This window comes from Oncorhynchus mykiss, chromosome 16 (assembly GCF_013265735.2).
Source record: "Oncorhynchus mykiss isolate Arlee chromosome 16, USDA_OmykA_1.1, whole genome shotgun sequence".
Lineage (NCBI taxonomy): Eukaryota > Metazoa > Chordata > Actinopteri > Salmoniformes > Salmonidae > Oncorhynchus > Oncorhynchus mykiss.
The window spans coordinates 41,200,954-41,226,896 of record NC_048580.1 but is presented as its reverse complement, the minus strand read 5'-3'; the positions used below and the strand labels follow the sequence as shown (position 1 = coordinate 41,226,896).

Genomic DNA, 25,943 nt, shown 5'->3' with positions numbered 1-25,943 from the left:
CGTTTCTTACCTCGACTGAAACAGTGGTCTGAGGCACTTGGGTGTACTGGGGGATGTAGGTCCCTTGCATAGGTGTGTTTGCAGGCATATACTAAAATAGAGAGGAGGAAACTGTTAGAACGTAATCATCAGGGGCACAACTTTCACTGGGGACGGGGGGGACATGTCCCCCCACCCACATTCTGAAATTGCATTTGTTTTATCATTGGAATGTGATACAAAATGAGGCAGCGTTGTGCTTTAGGACCATGTGGACGCCTCCAATAGGCCGGGTAGGCTGTTTGGAGTGTTTATCCAACTGGATAAAAAAATAGAGAGAGAAAAAAATGGATTATGCCCCCCCCCCCCCCCCCACTTCTTAAACCAAAGTTGCGCCCCTGGTAATCATTCTAGAATTGTATTCACATTTGTCTCTTTTCTGAGTAAAACTGTCTTCATTGAGGGATAGAAAGTGGCATTATGGATGGCACTGACAACACAATGTCTTTGTCCAAAGTATCTACTGTATGTCTAGACAGTAGTGTTCCGTTGGGACTGACCGTGCCACTGCTGCCCATAGAGAGGTGGCTGAGCTGCTGTGTGAGAGGCCCCATCATAGGGGTTGGCTGGATGGACATGGTATGGTCCATGCCTGGCGTCAGGACTTGGCCCTATGGACACACACACACACACACACACACACACACACACAGAGTTAACATTCACATAGACAAACAAAAATGCACGTATGCATGTATGCACATACACACACAATTGTTTGTCACGCAGCTCAAACATTGAGTGCAAACATCACACAGTGTCGGTATGTTTATGTTTAACAGGTGTTTCTCTCAGACACAGAAAGTGAGAGACAGGAAGATCACACTGATTCACTAATAGGCAGTAACAGACCCACAATAGCAGTGGGTAAAACTCACTGAGGGCTGCATGAGGTACGACTGATGATGATGCATCCAGGACTGTGGGCTGTGGATCTGCAGCGGAGAAAAAAAGACAGACACACAACATAAGATGTGTGCTCTCTGCAAATGTTCAGAATTAAGCAATAAGGGCCGAAGGGCTGTGGTATATGGCCAATATACCACGGCTAAGGGCTGTTCTTAGGCGCAACGCGGAGTGCCTGGACACAGCCATTGGCCGTGGCATTATTGGCCATGCACCACAAACCCCCGAAGGGCCTTATTGCTGTTAGAAACTGGTTACCAATGTAATTAGAGCAGTAAAAACAAGCATTTTGTCATACCTGTGGCATACAGTCTGATATACCACGGCGGTCAGCCAATCAGCATTCAGGGCTCGAACCCGCCCAGTTTATAACAATAAATAAATCCTCTGTACACAGTATTATATCCACAGAAATACAACAGACGGACCTGGTAGGTATTAACAGGAGAGTGCATGTAGGGGACGAGGGATGTCTGAGCGATCATTCTGTTAGGGGCCATACTGTAGGGAGAGGAGTAGAACCTGCAGACACACAGAGAGAGAAGAAGAAGAAGAAACCCATCAGTGTCCAACACACACGGTCGTCCCTGCTGTACATACGTCCAGGATCATCTCATTGAGGTTTTAACACCTTTGATCAAACCGACAGCGTCGCGGCGCAAAATGGTACGCGGCATCATCTGGCTGTGTGCGCGACAAAAGTTCGACATTCGCCTTCTGCTACCATTTCTGTCAAGCCGCCTACGCCTACAGTTTGACGCACCACACGGCGCGCACCGCCACTGTCTCCGCAACGCTGCAAGGCAAAGCGCAGCGTTCCGTCGGAACGGTGTACCAAAATGCAATGACTGCTGTTGGTGTGGTGGAGGCGTTGGTGGAGTATTCACTCACCCGTTCTGTAAGGCTGTGGTGGGGTCATAGGTCAGTGTCATTCCTCCCTGTGGTCAAACACATTCAGATACAATGCAGTAAGCACACATACAGTAATACATGCGTTTGAATGAGAAATATCTAACCAGAAAGAAATTGAGACAAAAAATCCCACTTGAGCTTTAAAGTAACTGTCTCACTTTTAAAAGTTAATGTTCTGTTACCTCATACCCAAATGATGTTGTTGACTCATCCTATACTTTGTGGCCAAAGCATAAATTGGAGAGAAAACACTTCAAACTTGTATCTCAAACCGACCATTTAAAAAATGCTTGCTATTTCCTTGTAGAAGGTGAAGCAACACAGTTACTTTAATGTCACTGTACTTAAAAATAGTTGAAAGTACCTGAACAGCCTTGGTGAAATGGCAACAAGAAAGACTACAGGGAAGATGGCAGACTGTTGACTGTCTGAATGAGAACTCACCGTTTCCCCATCTGTTGTCCAGGGACGGCCATTCTGCAGGTACTTTCCCTGGCTCTGTCTCTTCTTCTGTCCTCCGTCTGCAAACTTACACAACAGGGGTTCCAAGGGCACTGGGAGGAGAGGAGAAGAAGAGGGTTGAGTGACTGTGGAGCACTGAAGGGGTATAATCTGTGTGTTTATACTGTATATTATACATTATAAACTGGGTGGTTCGAGCCCTGAACGCTGATTGGCTGGCAGCTGTGGTATATCAGACCGTATACCACAGGTATGACAAAACAGTTATTTTTACTGCTCTAATTACGATGGTAAACAATTTATAATAGCAGTAAGGCACCTCTGGAGTTTGTGATATATGGGCAATATACCACGGCTAAGGGCTGTGTCCAGGCACTCGGCATTGTGTCGCGCTTAAGAACAGCCCTTAGCCGTGGTATATTGGCCATATACCACCGGGCCTTATTGCTTAAATAAAATATGACAGTGAACCAAGATACTGTGGAAGATCTAGCCTTTCTGTTGCTCCTGACCCTTTCAGCCAAGGCATCATACAGAATAAACTTTGTTCTTAAAAGAAATTGAAAACATGATGAGATAAAGATGACTCACCGGGTACTCCAGGTGGAGTCTTGATATATTTGCCATTGAAATGTTGAATGATAGTCTCACATTTCTCTGTTGACTCCATCCTGCAAATAAAACTTGATTTACAGGATGCTGTACGATCCCCAGTAACCAGCAGAGGGCTCAGCAGACAGGTGAGTTTACCAGGGGCACGTCAAGCAGGACACAATGTTTTGGAACGCTCAGAGAGAAATAGGCTATGTAGAACAAACATGCCTCTCTAACATACAGAATCACATCACCACTATTCATGGCATTTCTATCTGCAATGTTCGACAACATTTGGCAACTGAATATGACCCTGGCAAGCTAGCCATGCCTTGACAAAGCCAAGATATATATGATCATAACATTGCATTTGTCAATAAATGTTTAAGTGTGGAGATACAGTGGGGCAAAAAAGGTATTTAGTCAGCCACCAATTGTGCAAGTTCACCCACTTAAAAAGATGAGAGAGGCCTGTAATTTTCATCATAGGTACACTTCAACTATGACAAACAAAATGAGAAAAAAAATCCAGAAAATCACATTGTAGGATTTTTAATGAATTTATTTGCAAATTATGGTGGAAAATAAGTATTTGGTCACCTACAAACAAGCAATATTTCTGGCTCTCACAGACCTGTAACTTCTTCTTTAAGAGGCTCCTCTGTCCTCCACTCGTTACTTGTATTAATGGCACCTGTTTGAACTTGTTATCAGTATAAAAGACACCTGTCCACAACCTCAAACAGTCACACTCCAAACTCCACTATGGCCAAGACCAAAGAGCTGTCAAAGGACACCAGAAACAAAATTGTAGACCTGCACCAGGCTGGGAAGACTGACTCTGCAATAGGTAAGCAGCTTGGTTTGAAGAAATCAACTGTGGGAGCAATTATTAGGAAATGGAAGACATACAAGACCACTGATAATCTCCCTCGATCTGGGGCTCCACGCAAGATCTCACCCCGTGGGGTCAAAATTATCACAAGAACGGTGAGCAAAAATCCCAGAACCACACGGGGGGACCTAGTGAATGACCTGCAGAGAGCTGGACCAAAGTAACAAATGCTACCATCAGTAACACACTACGCCGCCAGGGACTCAAATCCTGCAGTGCCAGACGTGTCCCCCTGCTGAAGCCAGTACATGTCCAGGACCGTCTGAAGTTTGCTAGAGAGCATTTGGATGATCCAGAAGAAGATTGGGAGAATGTCATATGGTCAGATGAAACCAAAATATAACTTTTTGGTAAAAACTCAACTCGTCGTGTTTGGAGGACAAAGAATGCTGAGTTGCATCCAAAGAACACCATACAGTGCCTTGCGAAAGTATTCGGCCCCCTTGAACTTTGCGACCTTTTGCCACATTTCAGGCTTCAAACATAAAGATATAAAACTGTATTTTTTTGTGAAGAATCAACAACAAGTGGGACACAATCATGAAGTGGAACGACATTTATTGGATATTTCAAACTTTTTTAACAAATCAAAAACTGAAAAATTGGGCGTGCAAAATTATTCAGCCCCTTTACTTTCAGTGCAGCAAACTCTCTCCAGAAGTTCAGTGAGGATCTCTGAATGATCCAATGTTGACCTAAATGACTAATGATGATAAATACAATCCACCTGTGTGTAATCAAGTCTCCGTATAAATGCACCTGCACTGTGATGGTCTCAGAGGTCCGTTAAAAGCGCAGAGAGCATCATGAAGAACAAGGAACACACCAGGCAGGTCCGAGATACTGTTGTGAAGAAGTTTAAAGCCGGATTTGGATACAAAAAGATTTCCCAAGCTTTAAACATCCCAAGGAGCACTGTGCACGCAATAATATTGAAATGGAAGGAGTATCAGACCACTACAAATCTACCAAGACCTGGCCGTCCCTCTAAACTTTCAGCTCATACAAGGAGAAGACTGATCAGAGATGCAGCCAAGAGGCCCATGATCACTCTGGATGAACTGCAGAGATCTACAGCTGAGGTGGGAGACTCTGTCCATAGGACAACAATCAGTCGTATATTGCACAAATCTGGCCTTTATGGAAGAGTGGCAAGAAGAAAGCCATTTCTTAAAGATATCCATAAAAAGTGTCGTTTAAAGTTTGCCACAAGCCACCTGGGAGACACACCGAACATGTGGAAGAAGGTGCTCTGGTCAGATGCAACAATTGCAACAATGCAAAACGTTATGTTTGGCGTAAAAGCAACACAGCTCATCACCCTGAACACACCATTTCCACTGTCAAACATGGTGGTGGCAGCATCATGGTTTGGGCCTGCTTTTCTTCAGCAGGGACAGGGAAGATGGTTAAAATTGATGGGAAGATGGATGGAGCCAAATACAGGACCATTCTGGAAGAAAACCTGATGGAGTCTGCAAAAGACCTGAGACTGGGACGGAGATTTGTCTTCCAACAAGACAATGATCCAAAACATAAAGCAAAATCTAAAATGGAATGGTTCAAAAATAAACATATCCAGGTGTTAGAATGGCCAAGTCAAAGTCCAGACCTGAATCCAATCGAGAATCTGTGGAAAGAACTGAAAACTGCTGTTCACAAACGCTCTCCATCCAACCTCACTGAGCTCGAGCTGTTTTGCAAGGAGGAATGGGAAAAAATGTCAGTCTCTCGATGTGCAAAACTGATAGCGACATACCCCAAGCGACTTACAGCTGTAATCGCAGCAAAAGGTGGCGCTACAAAGTATTAACTTAAGGGGGCTGAATAATTTTGCACGCCCAATTTTTCAGTTTTTGATTTGTTAAAAAAGTTTGAAATATCCAATAAATGTCGTTCCACTTCATGATTGTGTCCCACTTGTTGTTGATTCTTCACAAAAAAATACAGTTTTATATCTTTATGTTTGAAGCCTGAAATGTGGCAAAAGGTCGCAAAGTTCAAGGGGGCCGAATACTTTCGCAAGGCACTGTACCTACTGTGAAGCATGGGGGTGGAAACATCATGCTTTGGTGCTGTTTTTCTGCAAAGGGACCAGGACGACTGATCCGTGTAAAGGAAAGAATGAATGGGGCCATGTATCGTGAGATTTTGAGTGAAAACTTCCTTCCATCAGCAAGGGCATTGAAGATGAAACGTGGCTGGGTCTTTCAGCATGACAATGATCCCAAACACACCGCCCGGGCAACGAAGGAGAGGCTTCGTAAGAAGCATTTCAAGGTCCTGGAGTGACCTAGCCAGTCTCCAGATCTCAACCCCATAGAAAATCTTTGGAGGGAGTTGAAAGTCCGTGTTGCCCAGCAACAGCCCCAAAACATCACTGCTCTAGAGGAGATCTACATGGAGGAATGGGCCAAAATACCAGCAACAGTGTGTGAAAACCTTGTGAAGACTTACAGAAAACGTTTGACCTCTGTCATTGCCAACAAAGGTTATATAACAAAGTATTGAGATAAACTTTTGTTATTGACCAAATAATTATTTTCCACCATAATTTGCAAATAAATTCATTAAAAATCCTACAATGTGATTTTCTGGATTTTTTTCTTCTCATTTTGTCTGTCATAGTTGAAGTGTACCTATGATGAAAATTACAGGCCTCTCTCATCTTTTTAAGTGGGAGAACTTGCACAATTGGTGGCTGACTAAATACTTTTTTTGCCCCACTGTTTACATGATACAGTACGCAGGAATCTATTTTTTGCATTTCCTAAAGTAGCTGTGACCTAAGACTTTATTTCAGAGGTGTCAAAGTTGGTTACCTGGCAAAGCCCACTCCTCTGCTGGTGCCGTTGGCGTCTCTGAGGATGCGTGTAGAGATGACCTGACTGAAGGGCTTCAGTATATTCTCCAGCTCCTGCTCATCCATGGACACAGGCAGGTTGGAGATGTACAGGTTAGTGGGGTCCTGCTCCTGTTGCTGTGGAGGGAGGGAGGGAGGGAGGGAGGGAGGGAGGGAGGGAGGGAGGGAGGGAGGGAGGGAGGGAGGGAGGGAGGGAGGGAGGGAGAAATACAAGGTTAAATTTGCTCGTCCATAGACACAGGCAGGTTGGAGAAGCACAGGTTAGTGGGGTCCTGCTCCCGTTGCTGGATCACAGACAGGGAGAAGAGAAAGAGGGGCCTTTAACAACATACACACTTGCCTTTCTAAGCTTGACAACGTTTTGAGGAGGCTGTGGAGTGGAAAGAACTGGAGATGTAGAGGAAAACTATTCTAGGGAGAATGTTATTTTAATGTTACCTGTAACATTCCCTTAATGTTTGAGTGTCCAGTTTTCCGTAAGTTAGGGGAACATTTTGTATCTATGTTAGCAAAATCCTTCTGAGAATCTTTTTTGGGCATGGTTTGGTGTTAGAGTTAGGAAAACAGTATCTTAATGTCAAACAGAACATACACCAACCAAATGTTATTTATCACATGCGCCGAATACAACAGGTGTCGACTTTAGCGTGAAATGAGCCCTTTCCCAACAATGCAGAGTTAAAAATATATATATTTTTTAATGGAAATAGTAACACAATAAAATAAAAATAACAAGACTATATACAAGGAGTAGTGGTACCTAGTCTATGTACAGGGGTATGGGGTACTTGAGATAATTGAGGTAATGTGTACATGTAGGTAGGGGTAACTAGGCAATCAGGATAGATGATATACAGAGTAGCAGATATATATATATACAGTATGTGAAAGGTGTGAAAGTGTGTCTATGTGTGTGTGGCATCAATATGCATGTGTGTGTGTTTGTTTTGTGTGTGTGAGCGTATGTAGCCTATGTGTGTGTTGGAGTGTCATTGTAGTATGTCTGAGTGTGTGGGGAGAGTCCAGTGAGTGTGCATAGAGCCGGTGCAAGAGGGCCAGTGCAGATAAACAGGGGGCCAATACAAATAGTCAGGGTAGCCATTTGATTAATGGTAGAACCTGCTCAGGAGCCTTTTGGTCCCAGACTTGGCGCTCCGGTACCACTTGCCGTGTGGTAGCATAGAGGACAGTCTGTGACCAGGGTGGCTGGAGTGGTTAACACTTTTTAGGGCCTTCTTCTGACACCGCCTGGTATAGAGGTCCTGGATGGCAGGTAGCTCGGCCCCAGGGATGTACTGGGCTGTACTCATTACCCTCTGTAGCGCCTTATGGTCGGATGCCAAGCAGTTGCCATACCAAGCGGTGATGCAGCAAGTCAAGAAGCTCTCAATGGTGCAGCTGTAGAACTTTTTGAGGATCTGAGGGCCCATGCAAAATCTTTTCAGCTTCCTGGGGGGGAAGAGGTGTTGTTGTGTCCTCTTCACGACTGTGTTGGTGTGTTTGGACCATGATAGGTCCTTAGTGATGTGGACACCGAGGAACTGGAAGCTCTCAACCCACTCCACTACAGCTCTGTCGATGTGAATGGGGACATACTCTGCCTTCCATTTCCTGTAGTCCATGATCAGCTCATTTGTCTTGCTGACATTGAGGTAGAGGTTGTTGTCCTGGCACCACACTGCCAGGTCTCTGACCTACTCCCTTTAGGCTGTCTCATCATCGTCAGTGATCGGGCTTACCACCGTCGTGTCATCTGGAAACTTAATGATGGTGTTGGAGTCGTGCGAGCCCACACAGTCATTGGTGAACAGGAGGGGACTAAGCACGCACCCCTGAGAGGCCCCCATGTTGAGGGTCAGCATAGCGAATGTGTTGTTGCCTAAACTCACCACCTGGGGCAGCCCGTCAGGAATTCCAGGATCCAGTTGCAGAGGTAGGTGTTCCGTCCCAGGGTCCTTAGCTTAGTGATGATATTGGAGGGCACTATGGTGTTGAACGCTGAGCTGTAGTCAATGAACAGCATTCCAGGCCGGAAAGGGCAGTGTGGAGTGCAATAGGGATTGCATCATTTGTGGATCTGTTGGGGCGGTATGTGAATTGTAGTGGGTCCAAGGTGTCCTGGAGGATGGTGTTGATGTGAGCCATGACCAGCCTTTAAAAGCATTTTATGGCTACAGATGTGAGTGCTACGGGGCGATAATCATTTAGAGAGGTTACCTGGGCGTTCTTTGGCACAGGGACTATGGTGGTCTGCCTGAAACGTTACAGACTGGGTCAGGGAGAGGTTTAAAATGTCAGTGTAGACACTTGCCAGCTGGTCAGCGTATGCTCTGACTACGCTTCCTGATAATCCATCTGGCCTTGCGGCCTTGTGAATGTTGTTTAAAGGTCTTCCTCTCCCGAGCTTTCACTGGCCTCCAGCACACACACACACTTACACACACACACACACACACACACTGCAGACTTTGGACTGATCCGAATTTTAGGTAGGCTAATTAACTTGTGAAGCTTATTATGTGAGCTTCATCAGAAGCACTTAAATTAACTAGTATAGGACTACTATTTACTGATTTTATCTCAGACTTTTGTAGCCTACTGGACTCAGAGAGCTACTCTCTCAAGTTGTCTTGTTGGGGCGAGTGACTCTTTGAACTTACAATGGCCGTTATAGTCGTTATATCTATTTCTTGTGCTCTATGCTATTTGCCTCATGACTCCTGCGTGCTTTGTTGACTATGAACGTGCTTGTTTACCCAACTGTGGGACAGACTATGTTTGTTCCCACACTAGGGACTCTGACTCTCTATTGGTTCGACAGACTCTCGGCCTCCCATCCTATTCTAACCACCTCTCGCCGGCTTTGTATTCATGTTATCTGATGACATTGCTGTACAATATAATCTTGTTGCCATCTGATGCACATTCAAATGTCATCAAAAATTAACACTGCAGAGCTCGCCCCTCTGCCGTGCCCTGATTTTATTACTGCTGATGATATCTGGAAATGTGCATGCACACCCTGGGCCATCTACTGTTGCTATCCCCAATCTGACTTGTGCTCTGATATCTGTTCCACAGATTTCTGCTCTCGTAAAAGTCTGGGTTTTCTGCATGTTAACACTAGAAACGTATTACCTAAAATGTATTAATTGAAGGTGTGGGTTCACAGCTCCAATCCAGATGTGTTGGTCATTACTGAGACGTGGTTAAGAAAGTGTGTTTTGAACACTGATGTTAACCTTTCTGGTTATAACCTTTTTGGCAAGACAGATCTTCCAAAGGTGGTGGAGTAGCAATCTTTACCAAGGAACACCTTCAGTGCTCGGTTGTCTCCACCAAGTCTGTCCCCAAACGACTTGATCTGCTGGTTTTAAGCATTACACTTTCAAATAGCTTCTTGTTGACTGTTGCTGGGTGTCATTGTCCACCATCAACACCGGCCTGTGCTCTACCTTCCCTAGTGCTCTACTATGTCTGAATTTGTCCTAAACTGGAACCTCCTTAAACCACCTGACCAAGCCCTAAAACAATAGGACTCCCTAAATCTTTCTCAGATTATTACCAATCCCACAAGGTATGACTCTCCTTGATGTTATCCTCACAAATAGTCCTGATAGGTATCAGTCTGGTGTTTTCTGTAATGACTTTAGTGATCACTGTTTTACAGCCTGTGTTCGTAATGGCTGCTCACTGAAACGACCTCTCCTGATTTGTCATACACGCTTGCGAAAAAACTTTAATGAGCAAGCCTTCCTTCATGACCTGGCCTCTGTAAAATGGTATAGAATCAGCTTGATCCCCTCTGTCAAACACGCTTAGACCTTCTTTTTTGACATTTTCAGTGGTATTGTTGACAAACACGCCCCATAAAGAAAATTTGAATTAAATTTGGTTCAGCCCCTGGTTCGACCGTGATCTGACAGAGATACTCCACCTCAAGAATTCCATTTGGAGAAAGGCTCGGCACACACATACTCAGGCTGACTGGCTGTCGTTCAGGAAAATGAGAAATACGTGCACTCAGACTATCTGGAAGGCCTTAGTTAGTTACTTTAAGGAGCAGTTCTCTCTCTGTGGGTCTAACCCCAAGAAGTTCTGGAAAACGGTTAAAGACCTGGAGAATAAACCCTCCTCCTCACAGCTGCCCATGTCCTTTAATGTTGATGATGTGGTTGTTACTGACAAGGAGCTCTTTAATCACAACTTCATTAAGTCAGGATTCCTGTTTGACTCAACCATGCCTCATTGCCCGTCCAACATTTCCTCATCTTCCACCCCTTCTAATGCGATTAGCCCCGATTCTCTACAAAGTTTCTCCCTGCAGGAAGTCATTGAGTCTGAGACAGTAAAGGAGCGCCTTAAACTTGACCCCCCAAAAACATCTGGCTCAATTGGTTTAGACACTTTGTTTTTTAAGGTTGCAGCCTCTATCATCGCCAAGCCTATCTCTGACCTTTTTAACCTGTCTCTCCTCTCTGGGGAGGTCCCTTTGCTTGGAAGGCAGCCACGTGTGTCCTTTATTTAGAGAGGGAGATCAAGCTGATCTTAACTGTGTTGAAAAACTAGTAAATAATCAACTGACTCACTTTCTTGATGTCTATAGTATTCTCTCTGGTATGCAATCTGGTTTCCGCTCAGGTTATAGATGTGTCACTGCGAACTTAAAGGGTCTAAATGACGTCACAATTGCCCTTGATTCTAAGCAATGTTGTGCTGCTATTTTTATTGACTTGGCAAAAGCTTTTGATACAGTAGACCGTTCCATTCTTGTGGGCCGGGTAAGGAGTATTGGTGTCTCTGAGGGGTCTTTGGCCTGGTTTGCGAACTACCTCTCTCAAATAGTGCAGTATATAAAGTCAGAACATCTGCTGTCTCAGCCACTGCCTGTCACCAAGGGAGTACCCCAAGGCTCGAACATAGGCCCCACGCTCTTCTCAATTTACATCAACAACATAGCTCAGGCAGTAGGAATCTCTCTCATCCATGTATATGCAGATGAAACAGTCTTATACTCAGCTGGCCCCTCCCCGGATTTTGTGTTAAACGCTCTACAACAAAGCTTTCTTAGTGTCCAACAAGCTTTCTCTGCCTTTAACCCTGTTCTGAACACCTCTAAAACAAAGGTCATGTGGTTTGGTAAGAAGAAAGCCCTCTCCCCACCGGTGTGATTCCTATCTCTGAGGGTTTAGAGCTTGAGGTAGTCACCTCATACAAGTACCTGGGAGTATGGCTAGACGGTACACTGTCCTTCTCTAAGCACACATCAAAGCTGCAGGATAAGGTTAAATCTAGACTTGGTTTCCTCTATCGTAATCACTCCTTTTTCACCCAGCTGACAAACTACCCTGATTCAGATGACCATCCTACCCATGCTAGATTACGGAGATGTAATTTATAGATCGGCAAGTAAAGGTGCTCTTCAGTAGCTAGATGTTCTTTACCATTCGGCCATTCGATTTGCCACCAATGCTCCTTATAGGACACATCACTGCACTCTATACTTCTCTGTAAACTGGTCTCTGTATACCTGTTGCAAGACCCACTGGTTAATGCTTATTTATAAAATCCTCTTATGCTTCACTCCCCCCTATCTGAGATACCTACTGCAGCCCTCATCCTCCACATACAACACCCGTTCTGCCAGTCACATTCTGTTAAAGGTCCCCCAAAGCACACACATCCCTGGGTCGCTCCTCTTTTCAGTTTGCTGCAGCTAGCGACTGGAACGAGCTGCAAAAAACACTCAAACTGGACAGTTTTATCTCCATATCTTCATTCAAAGACTCAATCATGGACACTCTTAATGACAATTGTGGCTGCTTTGCGAGATGTATTGTTATCTCTAACTTCTTGCCTTTGTGCTGTTGTCTGTGCCCAATAATGTTTGTACCATGTTTTGTACTGCTACCATGTTGTGCTGCGGCCATGTTGTGTTGCTACCATGCTGTGTTGCTGCCATGTTATGATGTTGTCTTAGGTCTCTCTTTATGTAGTATTGCGGTGTCTCTCTTGTCGTGATGTGTGTTTTGTCCTATACATATATTTTTTACCCTAGCCCCGTCCCTGCAAGAGGCCTTTTGCCTTTTGGTAGGCTGTCATTGTAAATAAGAATTTGTTCTTAACGGACTTGCCTAGTTAAATAAAGATGAAATTAAAACAATTAAAAGATAAATTGGCTACGGAGAGTGTGATCACACAGTAGTCCGGAACAGCTGGTGTTCTCATGCATGGTTCAGTGTTGCTAGCCTCGAAGCAAGCATAGAAGGAATTTAGTTCATCTGGTAGGCTTGTGTCACTGGGCAGCTTGCAGCTGGATTTCCCTTTGTAATCCGTGTTCGATTTATATTTTCCTTGTCCTTGTTCAGCCATGACTCGGAGATTCATAGGATATTACAGTTGCTCATCACAGGAACATTCCTATGAAAATGCTAGTTAATGACCTAATGAGACTCTTAAGGACACGTTCTCTCAAGTTGTGGGAACGTTTGTTGTTAGCTGGGAGTCTGGCTGGACTTCTCTCTCTACACCTCTCTTTGCCTTCCTTTCTCTCTGTCTCACTCCCTCTCTCTCTCTGCCTCACTCCCTCACTCGCTCTCTCTGTCTCTCAAGTCCGTCTCTCTCAAGTCCCCCCCCCCCCCCTTCAACACTTTATTAGACAGCCAGTCACTGAGAGAGAAGAAGACAGGCCCATTGTGTGAGACTAGCTGTGTTAACAGCACTGCGGGTTCATGCGTCAGTGAAGTAATGTGATATCACAGAATAGTTGCAATTCAATGGGCTCTGAGTCTCTACGATAATTGGGTGATCTTTGTGGAGAATTATACACTGTGTGAGGGCAGATTTGGACAGAGACTTTTGGAAATCATTCTGATTCATTCCTATGGTTCCACGCACCATCATATTCCCAATGGGGCTCTGACCAGGGCATGACCAAATATGTCAGTCACATGCATAATCCTGACCTTGAATTCATATGCAGGCATCAGTAAAATTATGCAGCTGTGACAAATACGATCTGAAGCTCAAAGTAGTCCTTCCCAAGTAGGAATGCTTGGATGATGTCATATGCTTTTGATTCATTCGATAGATCTTCCACTTCTACTCAGTAAACTACCTGCCTGCCCAAACAAATTGAATTGAATTAACAGCAAAGTAAGATACTTGTATGATAGCGTATCTGAATTTCAACCATAACTGTTTTGCATATTCATTAGTGTGCAGATGTGATTAAAAAGCTGTAAAATGCATTTGATATTCATCTCAAGCTCATGAATTATGCATAGTGTAATCACTGCGACCTGCAGTGAAGGTGATTTGTCTCTCCCCGAGGAACACACACACACACACACACACCTCTCATCAACAACAACCAACACCAAATCAACACTTTGCAAGCACACACACACACTATTCCAACCATCACAGACACACACACCCAACACCACTGAGAACCCAACTATTTTAGACAACGTTCCCTTCGAGGCAATCTGCAGTTCAAACAATAACAAAGCAGTTTGGTAAACAGCTGAGGGATGGGGCTGGAGAAATATAACCCCTCTCAAATTCATAGAGGTATGGATGCAAGGACTGACCATCCATGATATCCAAAATATTGTTTTAATCATGTTTTGAGGCTTGGTTTACAATTGCATTGTTTACAAACAATTGTGTAAACAAGCTTATATTATTGGTTGTGATGGGGGTACGACCGTCTCAAAAGGTCATTAACTGATGTTTTCATAGGAATGTTCCTGTGATGTGCAAGGAATGTTTCCAAGAGACCATTTCCTTAATGTAACATAGAACATACCCAGAAGCTGTTTCCCATGGTCTCAGAACTTAAGATATTCGTGTTCTAGACACGTTTCATGGGAACGTTGCGAGAACGTTTGTGTCCCAAGAAAAATTACAGGGCCAATCAAGGTCCTGATTGGTGAACCACTGATCCGTTCCCCTCTGAGTCGGTTGAAAAGGTTAGGGATACTCACACACACGGTGCTTTTATTATACACTGAGTGTACAAAACATTAGGAACACCTTCCTAATATAGAGTTGCACCCCCTACTTTTTTTCCCACAGAACAGCCTCAATTCTTCGGGGCGAGGACTCTACAAGGTGTGGAAAGCGTTCCCCAGGGATGCTGGCCCATGTTGAATCCAATGCTTCCCACGGTTGTGTCATGTTGGCTGCATGTCATTCGGGTGGTGGACCATTCTTGATACACACGGGAAACTGTTGTGCGAGAAAAACTCGGCAGCTTTGCCTTCTTGACACGTTCAAAGGCACTTAAATATTTTGTCTTGCCCATTCACCCTCTGAATGGCACCCACACAATCCATGTCTCAATTGTCTTAAGGCTTAAAAATCTTTCTTTAACATGTCTCCTCCCCTTCATCTACACTGATTGAAGTGGATTCAACTGGTGACATCACCTGGTTAGTCTATGTTATGGAAAAAGCAGGTGTTCCTAATTGTTTGTTCACTCAGTGTACAATTTTTTTAACTTACATATGTGACACACATGATTATATTGTGCACGTTAATTTATACAGTAATTATTATTCATCATAACCTCACCTGGGATTTGCACTCACAACCTCCTGGTTCATGGTATGCCGATCTTCCTACTACACGACCATGTCCATGGCAGGTACCACTTAATCTGACAGTCCTCATCGGTGACTTGATTGACTTATTTCAACAATTTAAGGGTTTTCAGTATAGTTGTCTGATGTTGGTGGGGCATATTAACCTGTTTTAATTGTACTCCTGAATCACCATGATCAATACAAGTTTTTCTTGAATGTACTTTTAACAGAGCTTTCCATATCTCCTTCACTAACTTTTAAGCACCAGCTGTCAGAGCAGCTCACAGATCACTGCACCTGTACATAGCCCATCTGCAAATAGCCCATCCAACTACCTCATCCCCATACTGTTATTTATTATTTCTTTTTTGCTCCTTTGCACCCCAGTATCTCTACTTGCACATTCATATTTTGCACATCTATCACTCCAGTGTTTAATTGCTAAATTGTAATTATTTCGCCACTAAGGCCTATTTATTGCCTACCTCCCTTATCTTACCTCATTTGCACTCACTGTATATATACTTTTTCTCTATTGCATTATTGACTGTATGTTTGTTTATTCCATGTGTAACTCTGTGTTGTTTGTGTTGCACTACTTTGCTTTATCTTGGCCAGGTCGCAGTTCTAAATGAGAACTTGTTCTCAACTGGCCTACCTGGTTAAATAAAGGTGTTCTCAACTGGCCTACCTGGTTAAATAAAGGTGTTCTCAACTGGCCTACCTGGTTAAATAAAGGTGTTCTCAACTGGCCTACCTGGTTAAATAAAGGTGTTCTCAACTGGCCTACCTGGTTAAATAAAGGTGTTCTCAACTGGCCTACCTGGTTAAATAAAGGTGTTCTCAACTGGCCTACCTGGTTAAATAAAGGTGTTCTCAACTGGCCTACCTGGTTAAATAAAGGTGTTCTCAACTGGCCTACCTGGTTAAATAAAGGTGTTCTCAACTGGCCTACCTGGTTAAATAAAGGTGTTCTCAACTGGCCTACCTGGTTAAATAAAGGTGTTCTCAACTGGCCTACCTGGTTAAATAAAGGTGTTCTCAACTGGCCTACCTGGTTAAATAAAGGTGTTCTCAACTGGCCTACCTGGTTAAATAAAGGTGAAATTAATAAATAAATACTTCAAAGTACATTCACCCTACTGCTTACACCTTTAGTTACTGTATACATGAACATGTAATCATGTATGTCGAAGTCTGACAAATATGTACGTTGAAAACACTGTGTGTTGAAAGCACTGTGCGTGTGTGTGTGTGTGTGTGTGTGTGTGTGTGTGTGTGTGTGTGTGTGTGTGTGTGTGTGTGTGTGTGTGTGTGTGTGTGTGTGTGTGTGTGTGTGTGTGTGTGTGTGTGTGTGTGTGTGTGTGTGTGTGTGTGTCCCTAAACTTGCCAACAGACGGAAAGAGCTATGAATGGATCAGTGGTTCACCAATCAGGGCCTTGATGGGCTTGGTATTGATATTTTATTAGGATCCCCATTAGCTGTTGGAAAATCCCAACTAGCTGTTGTGAAACATGACATAATAAAGAGAGCATTAATAGACAAGATCAGCTCAAGATCAGAACTACGTACATTTAAAAATGACATTCATAACCTACATATCACACACAAAATATCTAGGTCAAATCGGGGCGAGGTGTTGTGCCGTGAGGTGTTGCTTTATCTGTTTTTTGAAACCAGGTTTGCTGTTTATTTGAGCAATATGAGATGGAAGGGAGTTCCATGTACTCATGGCTCTAGATAATACTTTGAGCTTTTTGTCAGTGCTGAGTGTAAGTTGACTATGAAAACAATGTGGAATTTTCAACCCATTAATGTTTCTTTATAAAAAATAAGAAATTATGCAGTCAGTCTTTCCTTAACTCTAGGCCAAGAGAGACTGGTATGCATAGTATTTATATTAGCCCTCTGATTACAATGAAGAGCAAGACGTGCTGCTCTGTTCTGGGCCAGCTGCACTTAACCTTCGATAAAAGAGTTGAATTTGTCTTTCTGCACCTAATTTCATTTAAAGTACTCAAATGTTTTTGTTCCATCATTCTTGGCTTCATAATACAGTTTCTTCTTCTTTTTGTTGAGTTAAGTCACATCATTTCTCAATTTGCAGTAAGTAAGCCAGTCAGATGTACAGCCAGACTTATTAGCCACTTATTAGCCACTTATTAGCCACTCCTCTCATCTCTTTCAATCATACAATCGAATATCGAATATTTTTTCGAACCCTCAGACAACTGGACACATGAATGTTGCACCAATGTCCCATTCAACGTGTCTAGAACATTAATGTTGTATATTCTGAGAACATTATAACCACATGGTAGATAAGTTATTCTCGACATTAAGGGAATGTTCTCCTAACGTTAACACCAAAATATGCTAAAAAGGTTCTCAGAACGTTTTTGCTAACATAGATTTATTTTTCTTCAACTTTTCTTTAACTAGGCAAGTCAGTTAAGAACAAATTCTTATTTACAATGACAGCCTACCCCAGCCCTAACCCGGACGATGCTGGGCCAATTGTGCCCTACTCTAGGGGACTCCCGATCATGGCCGGTTGTGATACAGCCCAGAATCAAACCAGGGTCTGTAGTGACGCCTCTAACACTACAATGCAGTGCCTTAGAACGCTGCGCCATTCAGAAGCAATAGATAAAATGTTCCCCTGACTAACGGAGAACTGGACCACTCAAACGTTAGGGGAACATTATGGCTAACATTACAAAAACGTTCTCTCTCCCTAGAATTGTTAGCTGGGAAGCTGATCTCCATTCGTGCTGGATTACTGACATTCACAAGTGTTCTCACATACTGAATAACCCATATTTCAGTCTGTATATATGTCTGGTGTTCATTGGGAGGTTTACAACCTTGGCTGATACCTACCCAGACACATTTCTGACTCATTGTGAGTCATTCTGGTGAAATGTCATCTGCTCTGTTCTGATCCTGTGTGTGTGTGTGCGTGTGTGTGTGTGTGTGTGTGTGTGTGTGTGTGTGTGTGTGTGTGTGTGTGTGTGTGTGTGTGTGTGTGCAGTTGCCAAGTGTAAGTTAAGTGTGTGTCAGAAATGGTGTGGGGCTGAGGTTGGAGCAGTTTGTGCGTGCGTGCGTGCGTGCGCGGTTGCCAAATGTGTTGTGAGTCATTTCTGGTGAAATTAGCATCTGCCTCGTTCTGATCCTGTGGGCAGTGTGTGTGTTTCTGTGCCATGGACGGACTGTATGTGTGTGTGTAGTTGCCAAGTGTACGTTTAGTGTGTGTCAGAGATGGTGCAGGCCTGAGGTTGAAGCAGTCTGTGTGTGAGTGTTTGCGGATGCCAAATGTGTGGTTTGAGAGTTTGCCGAGAGGCCAGCCGGTGTGACAAGGCTCGTGGCTGGGCATTGGGCCCTGGTACTGGGCTGGGGAGAGAGCTGCTCAGACAGTGACTCAGCCTCCTGCCTCCCTCCACCAGGGAGAACAGGCTAGCCCTTTGTACAGGTTGCTGAGGGAGCAGGAGCTGCCTGCCTGGGACACACTCCCTGAGCACCTCTGTAAAACACACACGCAGGCAAGCGCAGGCACACATACACACACCGATGGGCTTAATTGGTCAACACACTACTCTCTCAAGGGTCACCACACAAAGACAAAAGAACAACCACAACAAGGAGAGCTCTGCTCTCAGAAAGGGGGGAGCGATATAGAAACAGGGAGAGCTAGAGAGAGAGAGAGAGTAGACCTCTTACCTTAGCCATCTGAGCCTGGACTCCACCAGCTTTCAGTGCTGTCACTGCTTTCTGTGCCGCGGACGGACTGTCAAAGTCAACAAAGCCATAGCCTGCAGGGACAACGACAGACAAGTATACTTTGAGTTGTGACACTGAGAAGTACATACTATGGCAACAGGCCTAGGGCAGGGAGTTTTCTGACTAGGACTATGTGACCTGACCAGGAAAAAAGTAAAACTATAGACTGTAACATGATAATGAAAACCACCTGTCCTTAGGCATGAACATAGAGATAGATACAGTATCTAGCTATGGCCATGACACCTCAAATCATGCAGGTCCTGTGCAGTAAGCATTGAATGGGGCTGAAACAGCAGACAGGTTAAGGATAATATGACAGAACAGAATCTCTCCACTACTGCACTGTGGACAGGTTTAGGATAATGCTACAGAACAGAACCTCTGTGGTGGAGGCAGGTTTAGGATAACGCTACAGAACAGAACCTCTGTGGTGGAGGCAGGTTTAGGATAACGCTACAGAACAGAACCTCTGTGGTGGAGGCAGGTTTAGGAGAATAGTCTATCCTTCTACTGTGGCCAGATGTGGAGTTCCTGCATGTAACCAACGTTCTGGGTCACATCACGATCGTGACATACATCTGTGTGTACTGTAGGTGTGAGTGTGTTTGGGTGGGTGTATCTCTCCTCACCTTTGCATTTGTTGGTGGTCTTGTCCAGGATGGCTTTAGTGGACATAATTTTCCCATACCTGGAAAACACAGAGGTGGATGGATGGTCAGGGTTTCTGGGGACCAAGCAACGCTTCTGCTGCGTACAGACCATCACTAACGTCATATCACATTAGTAAAGTTGGCAGGCTGGAGGTATTTTAAAGGCATTTAAGGGGGGGGGGGGGGGGGGGGGGGGGGGGGGGTAGAACCGGTGGAGTGATTCCCATGAGGATGCCCACATCCTACTCAATCCAACATCACTCCATCATTGTCTATGAGGCTCACCCTAACCGTGTCATCTCAAGGCGGAGCACACTGAAATGGAGTGTTGGTGTACGGTTGTATTTCCTGAGATTGTAGATAAGCAATACTACATTACACACTGTGTACTACTAAACATAAATATACCAATAGGATCTCTGTTTCCCTGGCAGCCGTACATTTCTATCTTACTCATCTGACTTAATTATCTTCTTTCCAGGAGGAACATATAGGGCCTGTACATGCTGTCTATTAATGCATATTACAGACCTAGCTTATAACAAATGACCCAATGCATGATTGCTAATTGTGTTGTTGTAGTTGGAAATAGTGATCTCCAAAAGTTTTGGGACAGTGAAACATTTGTGGTTTTGGCGCTGTACTCCAGCACTTTGGATTTAAACTGATACAATTACATTATTTGCCCTTCATTTCTATTGGGCACAAAATAATCTGAAACACAACCAAAACAAACAGCAAATGCATTCAACGAGTTTGTAAAATCACAAGCTTGATCTAATCATTGCGTGCTGGGAATATGGGACCAAATACTAAACTTTGTGCTACTTTAATACGCATAAGTGAATTTGTCCCAATACTTTTGGTACCAAAAAACTAGTATGAAGGGTCGGGAGACAGGCGCAGGAATGCGTAATAGTTTAAAAAAAAATTATACCCAAATTACGGCGTGCCGTGTAAAGGCACGGGGACAAAGACCAAACAAACACAACACAAAACACAAGGTTGAAACCCAAACAAAAGAGTGAGGAGCACCTCGAATAAATAACACAAGCGCACAATGATTAGTAATTATCTGTGTAATCCACAATGGCATGAAAGCCAAAACACACAGCACAGGTACTCACACAAACCAACGGACATTGTAACAATAATCAACCGGACAATGGTAAACCAAGAACACACTTATACCAGTACTAATCAGTGATAATAGGGGACAGGTGTGCGGGATGAAAGTTCCGGAGGGATCCGTGATAGGGACTGTGTAAAAAAAAGTGCTGTAATTTCTCAACGGTTCACTCGATATGGAAATACCCTCAAATTAAATCTGTCAGTCTACACTTTATTAACCTCATAGTAATTTTATCATTACAAATCCCCGCCCCCCCAAAAAATAAAAATGTTGAAAACATTTTTTCACTGTCCCAATACTTTTGGAGCTCACTGTATATGTAGAAGTCTTGGCTTTATCATCTTTGTTCCAGGAGGAACATATAGGGCTTGTACATTGCCTTCTATAAATTATTTGTACGGTAGACCTAGCTTTACAATCTCCCCTGTTTCTACACCAACACTGCAGAAGCAGGATATCAGCTCCCTGCATCTCTCTAAGGCATGTGTATGTTCTGTAACCTGATCTCACTCTCCTTGCCTTGGCTGTGCTGTTCTGTGCTGTACAAGCAACCCTGCATGGCTGGCTGGCTGGCTGGGATCCACAGCAACACTTTCTCTCTCACTCTGCTAGCTAACACAACGCTCAGAACAGAGCCTCATCTCTGGGTCCTAACTGCTCCTCTATCTCCCTAGCATAGCCCCCCCCCCCCCCCCCCCCCCCCCCCCACAAACACGAACCAAAGGAGTAAAGGCTGCCCTTGAACTATTTTGTTTTACTACAGCACATGAACATCACACACTTGTTAAGGAGACGGCTGTTGCTTAGAAAATCCTCTCATGGTTTCTCAACCTACTAACAGAGACAGACCGGACAGGTGTCCCATGCTCTTTCTATACACATGTTCCTCCAACTGGCATCTTCCAAAAAACAGGCTACTAAAACCTAACAGGAAATGAAGCTATTCTGCATATATTACACTACAATTCCAAACAACTTTAGAGATTTGAATTAGCTAAAGGACATTCTCCACCATACTGTAAATATGCTCTAAAGCAAACTTGTCCCATATGACCTCTAATGTAACATTAGTGTTTCATGTTACGTTTGCTGATCTATGCAGGATGCCATCAAATACATTATGCCATCAAATACATTATGCCATCAAATACATTATGCCATCAAATACATTATGCCATCAAATACATTATGCCATCAAATACATTATGCCATCACATACATTATGCCATCACATACATTATGCCATCACATACATTATGCCATCACATACATTATGCCATCACATACATTATGCCATCAAATACATTATGCCATCAAATACATTATGCTTTGGCATAACATATCCACTGTTTTCTAGTAACATTATTTATGGATAGTACTGTTCTGTGTGCAAATGAAAAGCAATCCCTAGAATAGGACAACTACACGGGGGAAACTGGTTGCTACTAGCTCTCTGTTCTGGGCATTATATCGCATTTGCAGGCCTCCTTAGTTGAACTATGGATATCCCCATAGAATACTGCATGAGGGAAAGATTGCTACAAGCTCTCTCTCTCTCTCTCCTCCTGGGTACTAGTTGTGTACAGTACAGTATTTGCTGGCCTCCTTAATTGTGCAATGGAGAGATGCCCATCTACTAGTGCATTCAGCTGGGAGGTCTAACCCTGTGGCTGTATGGTGTGGAGAGAGAGAGGTTGGAGGGGCAGGAGACTCCGCCATGTGTGAGAGAGCAGAGAGCAGAGAGTACAGTGTCTAGCATTGCACCCATAGTCAGCTAGAACCAGGCCAGAGCCAGCCACCCAAAGAGGGTGCGCTGCTGGGGCTAGGAGGCAGAACAACCTCCCTTCCATAACCCCCAGGCCTGGGTTCAAACGGTACTTGTTTTCCTTCAAATCATTTGAGAGTTTGATTAAGCATGTCAGTTGTGAGCCGGATGGGCAAGGTTGGTATTTATGAAACTCATCCATTGATTCCATTGCACCAGGAAAGCCTATTCAAACACAGAGTAAGTATTTCAAGGATTTAACATACTATTTGAACCCAGGTGTGATACCCCCATCAGTGCTCAAAGCTCCTCGCCTCACATGGAGCAACTGGCAGTTAGTTAGTTAGTTAGTTAGTTATGTCAAATTCATGTTTCCTGTGGTTTTCACTTCGTCACTTTATTCATGTTCTTCCCTGTATTGCCAAGTGCTCTATAGTTACATACACTGAGTGGACAAAACATTAGGAACACGTTCCTAATATTGAGTTGTACCCCCTTTGCCCTCAGAACAGTCGTCAGGGCATGGACTCTACAAGGTGTCGAAAGCGTTCCACAGGGATGCTGGCCCATGTTGACTCCAATGCTTCCCACGGTTGTGTCATGTTGGCTGGATGTCCTCGGGGTGGACCATTCTTGATACACGCAGGAAACTGTTGAGCGTCAACCAGCAGCGTTGCAGTTCTTGACACAAACCGGTGCGCCTGGCACCTGCTACTATACCCTGTTCAAATGCACATAAATATTTTGTCTTGCCCATTCACCCTCTGAATGGCACACATACACAATCATTGTCTCAATTGTCTCCAGGCTTATAAGTCCTTCTTTAACCTGTCTCCTCCCCTTCACCTACACTGATTGAAGTGGATTTAACGAGTGACATCAATAAGGGATCATGGCTTTCACCTGGATTCATCTGGTCAGTCTATGTCATGGAAAGAGCAAGTGTTCCTAATGTTTTGTACACTCAGTGGACAGTAGAGTAGACCTTGCATAGCGCCATCCATTCTTATTGCCTATTTTTAACAAAGCATATTTACATCTCAACAGTGGTATACAAAACCGTACGCCTTGTTTAATGCCCTCCTCTACTCACAAGAAAATACAGTGATTGTATCTACTCTGTAACAGCAGAACTACCCACATACCACCTCACACAGAAAACCTTAACTCCCTACATTCCTCCTCCTAATTCCCCCTCTCCCTCCACCCCCCTCTCTCTCCCGCTGTCTCTCTCCATCCCCCTCTTCATGCCACTGGCCTTGTTTGTATTTCCCTTTCCCCTGGGCTCAGGGTTTCCTGTGGGTTTGGGCAGCCTCGTATGAGCCATATCTTCCAGACAGCTGGAAAATAGCAGGCCTCATTCACTCTGCTTCTCTCCTTCCCCCTCCCTCTTGCCTTCTCTCTCGCTTTCTCTCCATCTGATTCCCTTCCTCTCCCTCTCTTACTTCCCACACTCTCTCTCTCCTTCATTCCCTTTCTCCCCATTTAATCTCTCCTTCCCTCTCCCTCCCCCTCCTCTTTCTCCTTCCTTCCCTCAGCATCTATCTTTACGTCTCACTCGTTCTACTGTTTCGTTTCTCCTCAGGCTCCAGTATTCAATGAAGGGCAGCCAACTCCTTCATCTTCACCCAACGGGCTTCTTCATTTGGTGTTTCATGGAAGACCGAACAGACACAGACCAAGTGGCTCTGGCATGACAGTTCTGGTTATCACTGCCGTGTGTCTAATGCATATTGGATATGCTGTAATCATCTGATTTATTTGAATGCGGAGATACCAACCACTCAGACCACTGGAAGCTGAGTGAGCCCATTCTCTGGTGATGGCAAGACCATCATACAGAGAGGAAGCGCCAGGGAGAGAGACAAAACGTGCTTAGTAAGCTAGCTGTTGGAAAGTCTGCCCTCAGTTGTGCCTGCCTGAAACGTCCAGTTGATCTGTCCACAGGCCACTGACTGGTGAGACACTTGTGAAAGGTGCACCCGCTTCTTGCCCTTTTCAGCTCAAGCATTATTTCAGGCCCTGTCTATCCCCATTAACACAATTTCCTCTCTCACTATTCTCTTCCACCACAGTTCGTTCATTTTACACAGAGCCATAGATTCACTGAGACGTGTGGTGGCGGAGTGATTTGTTGATGAGTTACTCACGGCTGACACAGTTTGACCAGGTCCTGGTCTGTGGTTCCCGGGTGGAGGCCGCGGATGTAGAGGTTAGTTTTGCTCAGCTGCTCTGCGCTGAGGCTGCCGTTACTGCTGCTGCTGCTGGTGGTGTGGTTGGGGCTGGGTAGAGCCATCTGGTGGCTGGAAGACACATACGTCGGCTGGAGCGAGGCAGAGACAGGATATGACATCAGAAACAGGATATGATTACATTGGGCAGTCGCTGGCTAGCATGTATGAAAAATTTGATTCTGGGTGAGATTAGACATTTGGTGAGGATATAAGGGAGGTGGTTTGGTAAAAACCAATTGGCATGATGAGTAGGCTAACCTTGCTTGAGACTTTATGCCTATAGGCTTTGGCTAAAATGTGCAGGAAACCAAGATTTGAACCCCAATCTGTCACAGTAAAATGCTACACTCCTCGACAGTCCTGAATAGGCACGTCCATTAGATCACATCTGGGCTGTTATCAGTCAACTCTCCAGGCTGTTCATGATCCACCGATTTATATTTAACTAGAGTGTAACCTAATCTACAAAAATCTATTCAGGAAACAATTAGCAGGATAACCTGTTACAGTGGGTGGTTAAGCAAAGGGAAACATGTCAATATAGTACCCTACAAATCCGGGGCCAGGGCTGCGAAATCAATAGCAATTTGGTTATTTCACTACACTGCCTCCTAGATAGGATTTCAGTGTACTTAACTGCCTCCTAGATAGGATTTCAGTGTACTTAACTGCCTCCTAGATAGGATTTCAGTGTACTTAACTGTCTGCTAGATAGGCTTTCAGTGTAAGGCTACTATGGTCTGCTAATGGGGGCAGTAATAACATAAAACATTACCATCATGACCTATAAACACCAGACCATGGATACACTTCTAGACAGAGGACTCCTCGCATGAATCACATTTCAGTCGAGTCGGCACTCTGCAGGGCTGCTACAGCCACAACTCAATTTATATCAATACTGAGCTGACACCGCTTTGGAGGGGAAATCAGTTACTGTTTTAACCTATAACAGTCCCCCTGTGAATCGATGTGGTCAGCTCGGTCGAAAATGAGAGCATATTAGACACAGGAAAAACTGGAAAGCGCCTAGTGTCTCTAAAGTAGCCCGAATGAGCTTGATTCCAGCCCTCAGTAGTCACCTCCCACTCCGCTCCACTCTGCTCCAGTGCTGAC

The 25,943-nt window shown here is 44.3% G+C and overlaps 1 protein-coding gene across 1 annotated transcript in view; it reads right to left on the bottom strand.

Moving 5' to 3' along the window:
- The window catches only part of LOC110491055 (RNA-binding motif, single-stranded-interacting protein 2), a 36,726-nt gene that overhangs the window by 4,850 nt on the left and 5,933 nt on the right, over positions 1 to 25,943 (bottom strand). Inside the window, exons 2-12 of the mRNA XM_036946902.1 lie at positions 24,744 to 24,916; positions 19,676 to 19,734; positions 18,984 to 19,075; positions 6,631 to 6,788; positions 2,911 to 2,990; positions 2,302 to 2,411; positions 1,837 to 1,883; positions 1,374 to 1,467; positions 918 to 974; positions 540 to 650; positions 11 to 91 (exon numbers count right to left, since the gene is read on the bottom strand). Of these exons, the coding sequence (XP_036802797.1) occupies positions 11 to 91; positions 540 to 650; positions 918 to 974; positions 1,374 to 1,467; positions 1,837 to 1,883; positions 2,302 to 2,411; positions 2,911 to 2,990; positions 6,631 to 6,788; positions 18,984 to 19,075; positions 19,676 to 19,734; positions 24,744 to 24,916 (1,062 nt within the window). The remainder of the gene's footprint in view (positions 1 to 10; positions 92 to 539; positions 651 to 917; positions 975 to 1,373; positions 1,468 to 1,836; positions 1,884 to 2,301; positions 2,412 to 2,910; positions 2,991 to 6,630; positions 6,789 to 18,983; positions 19,076 to 19,675; positions 19,735 to 24,743; positions 24,917 to 25,943) is intronic.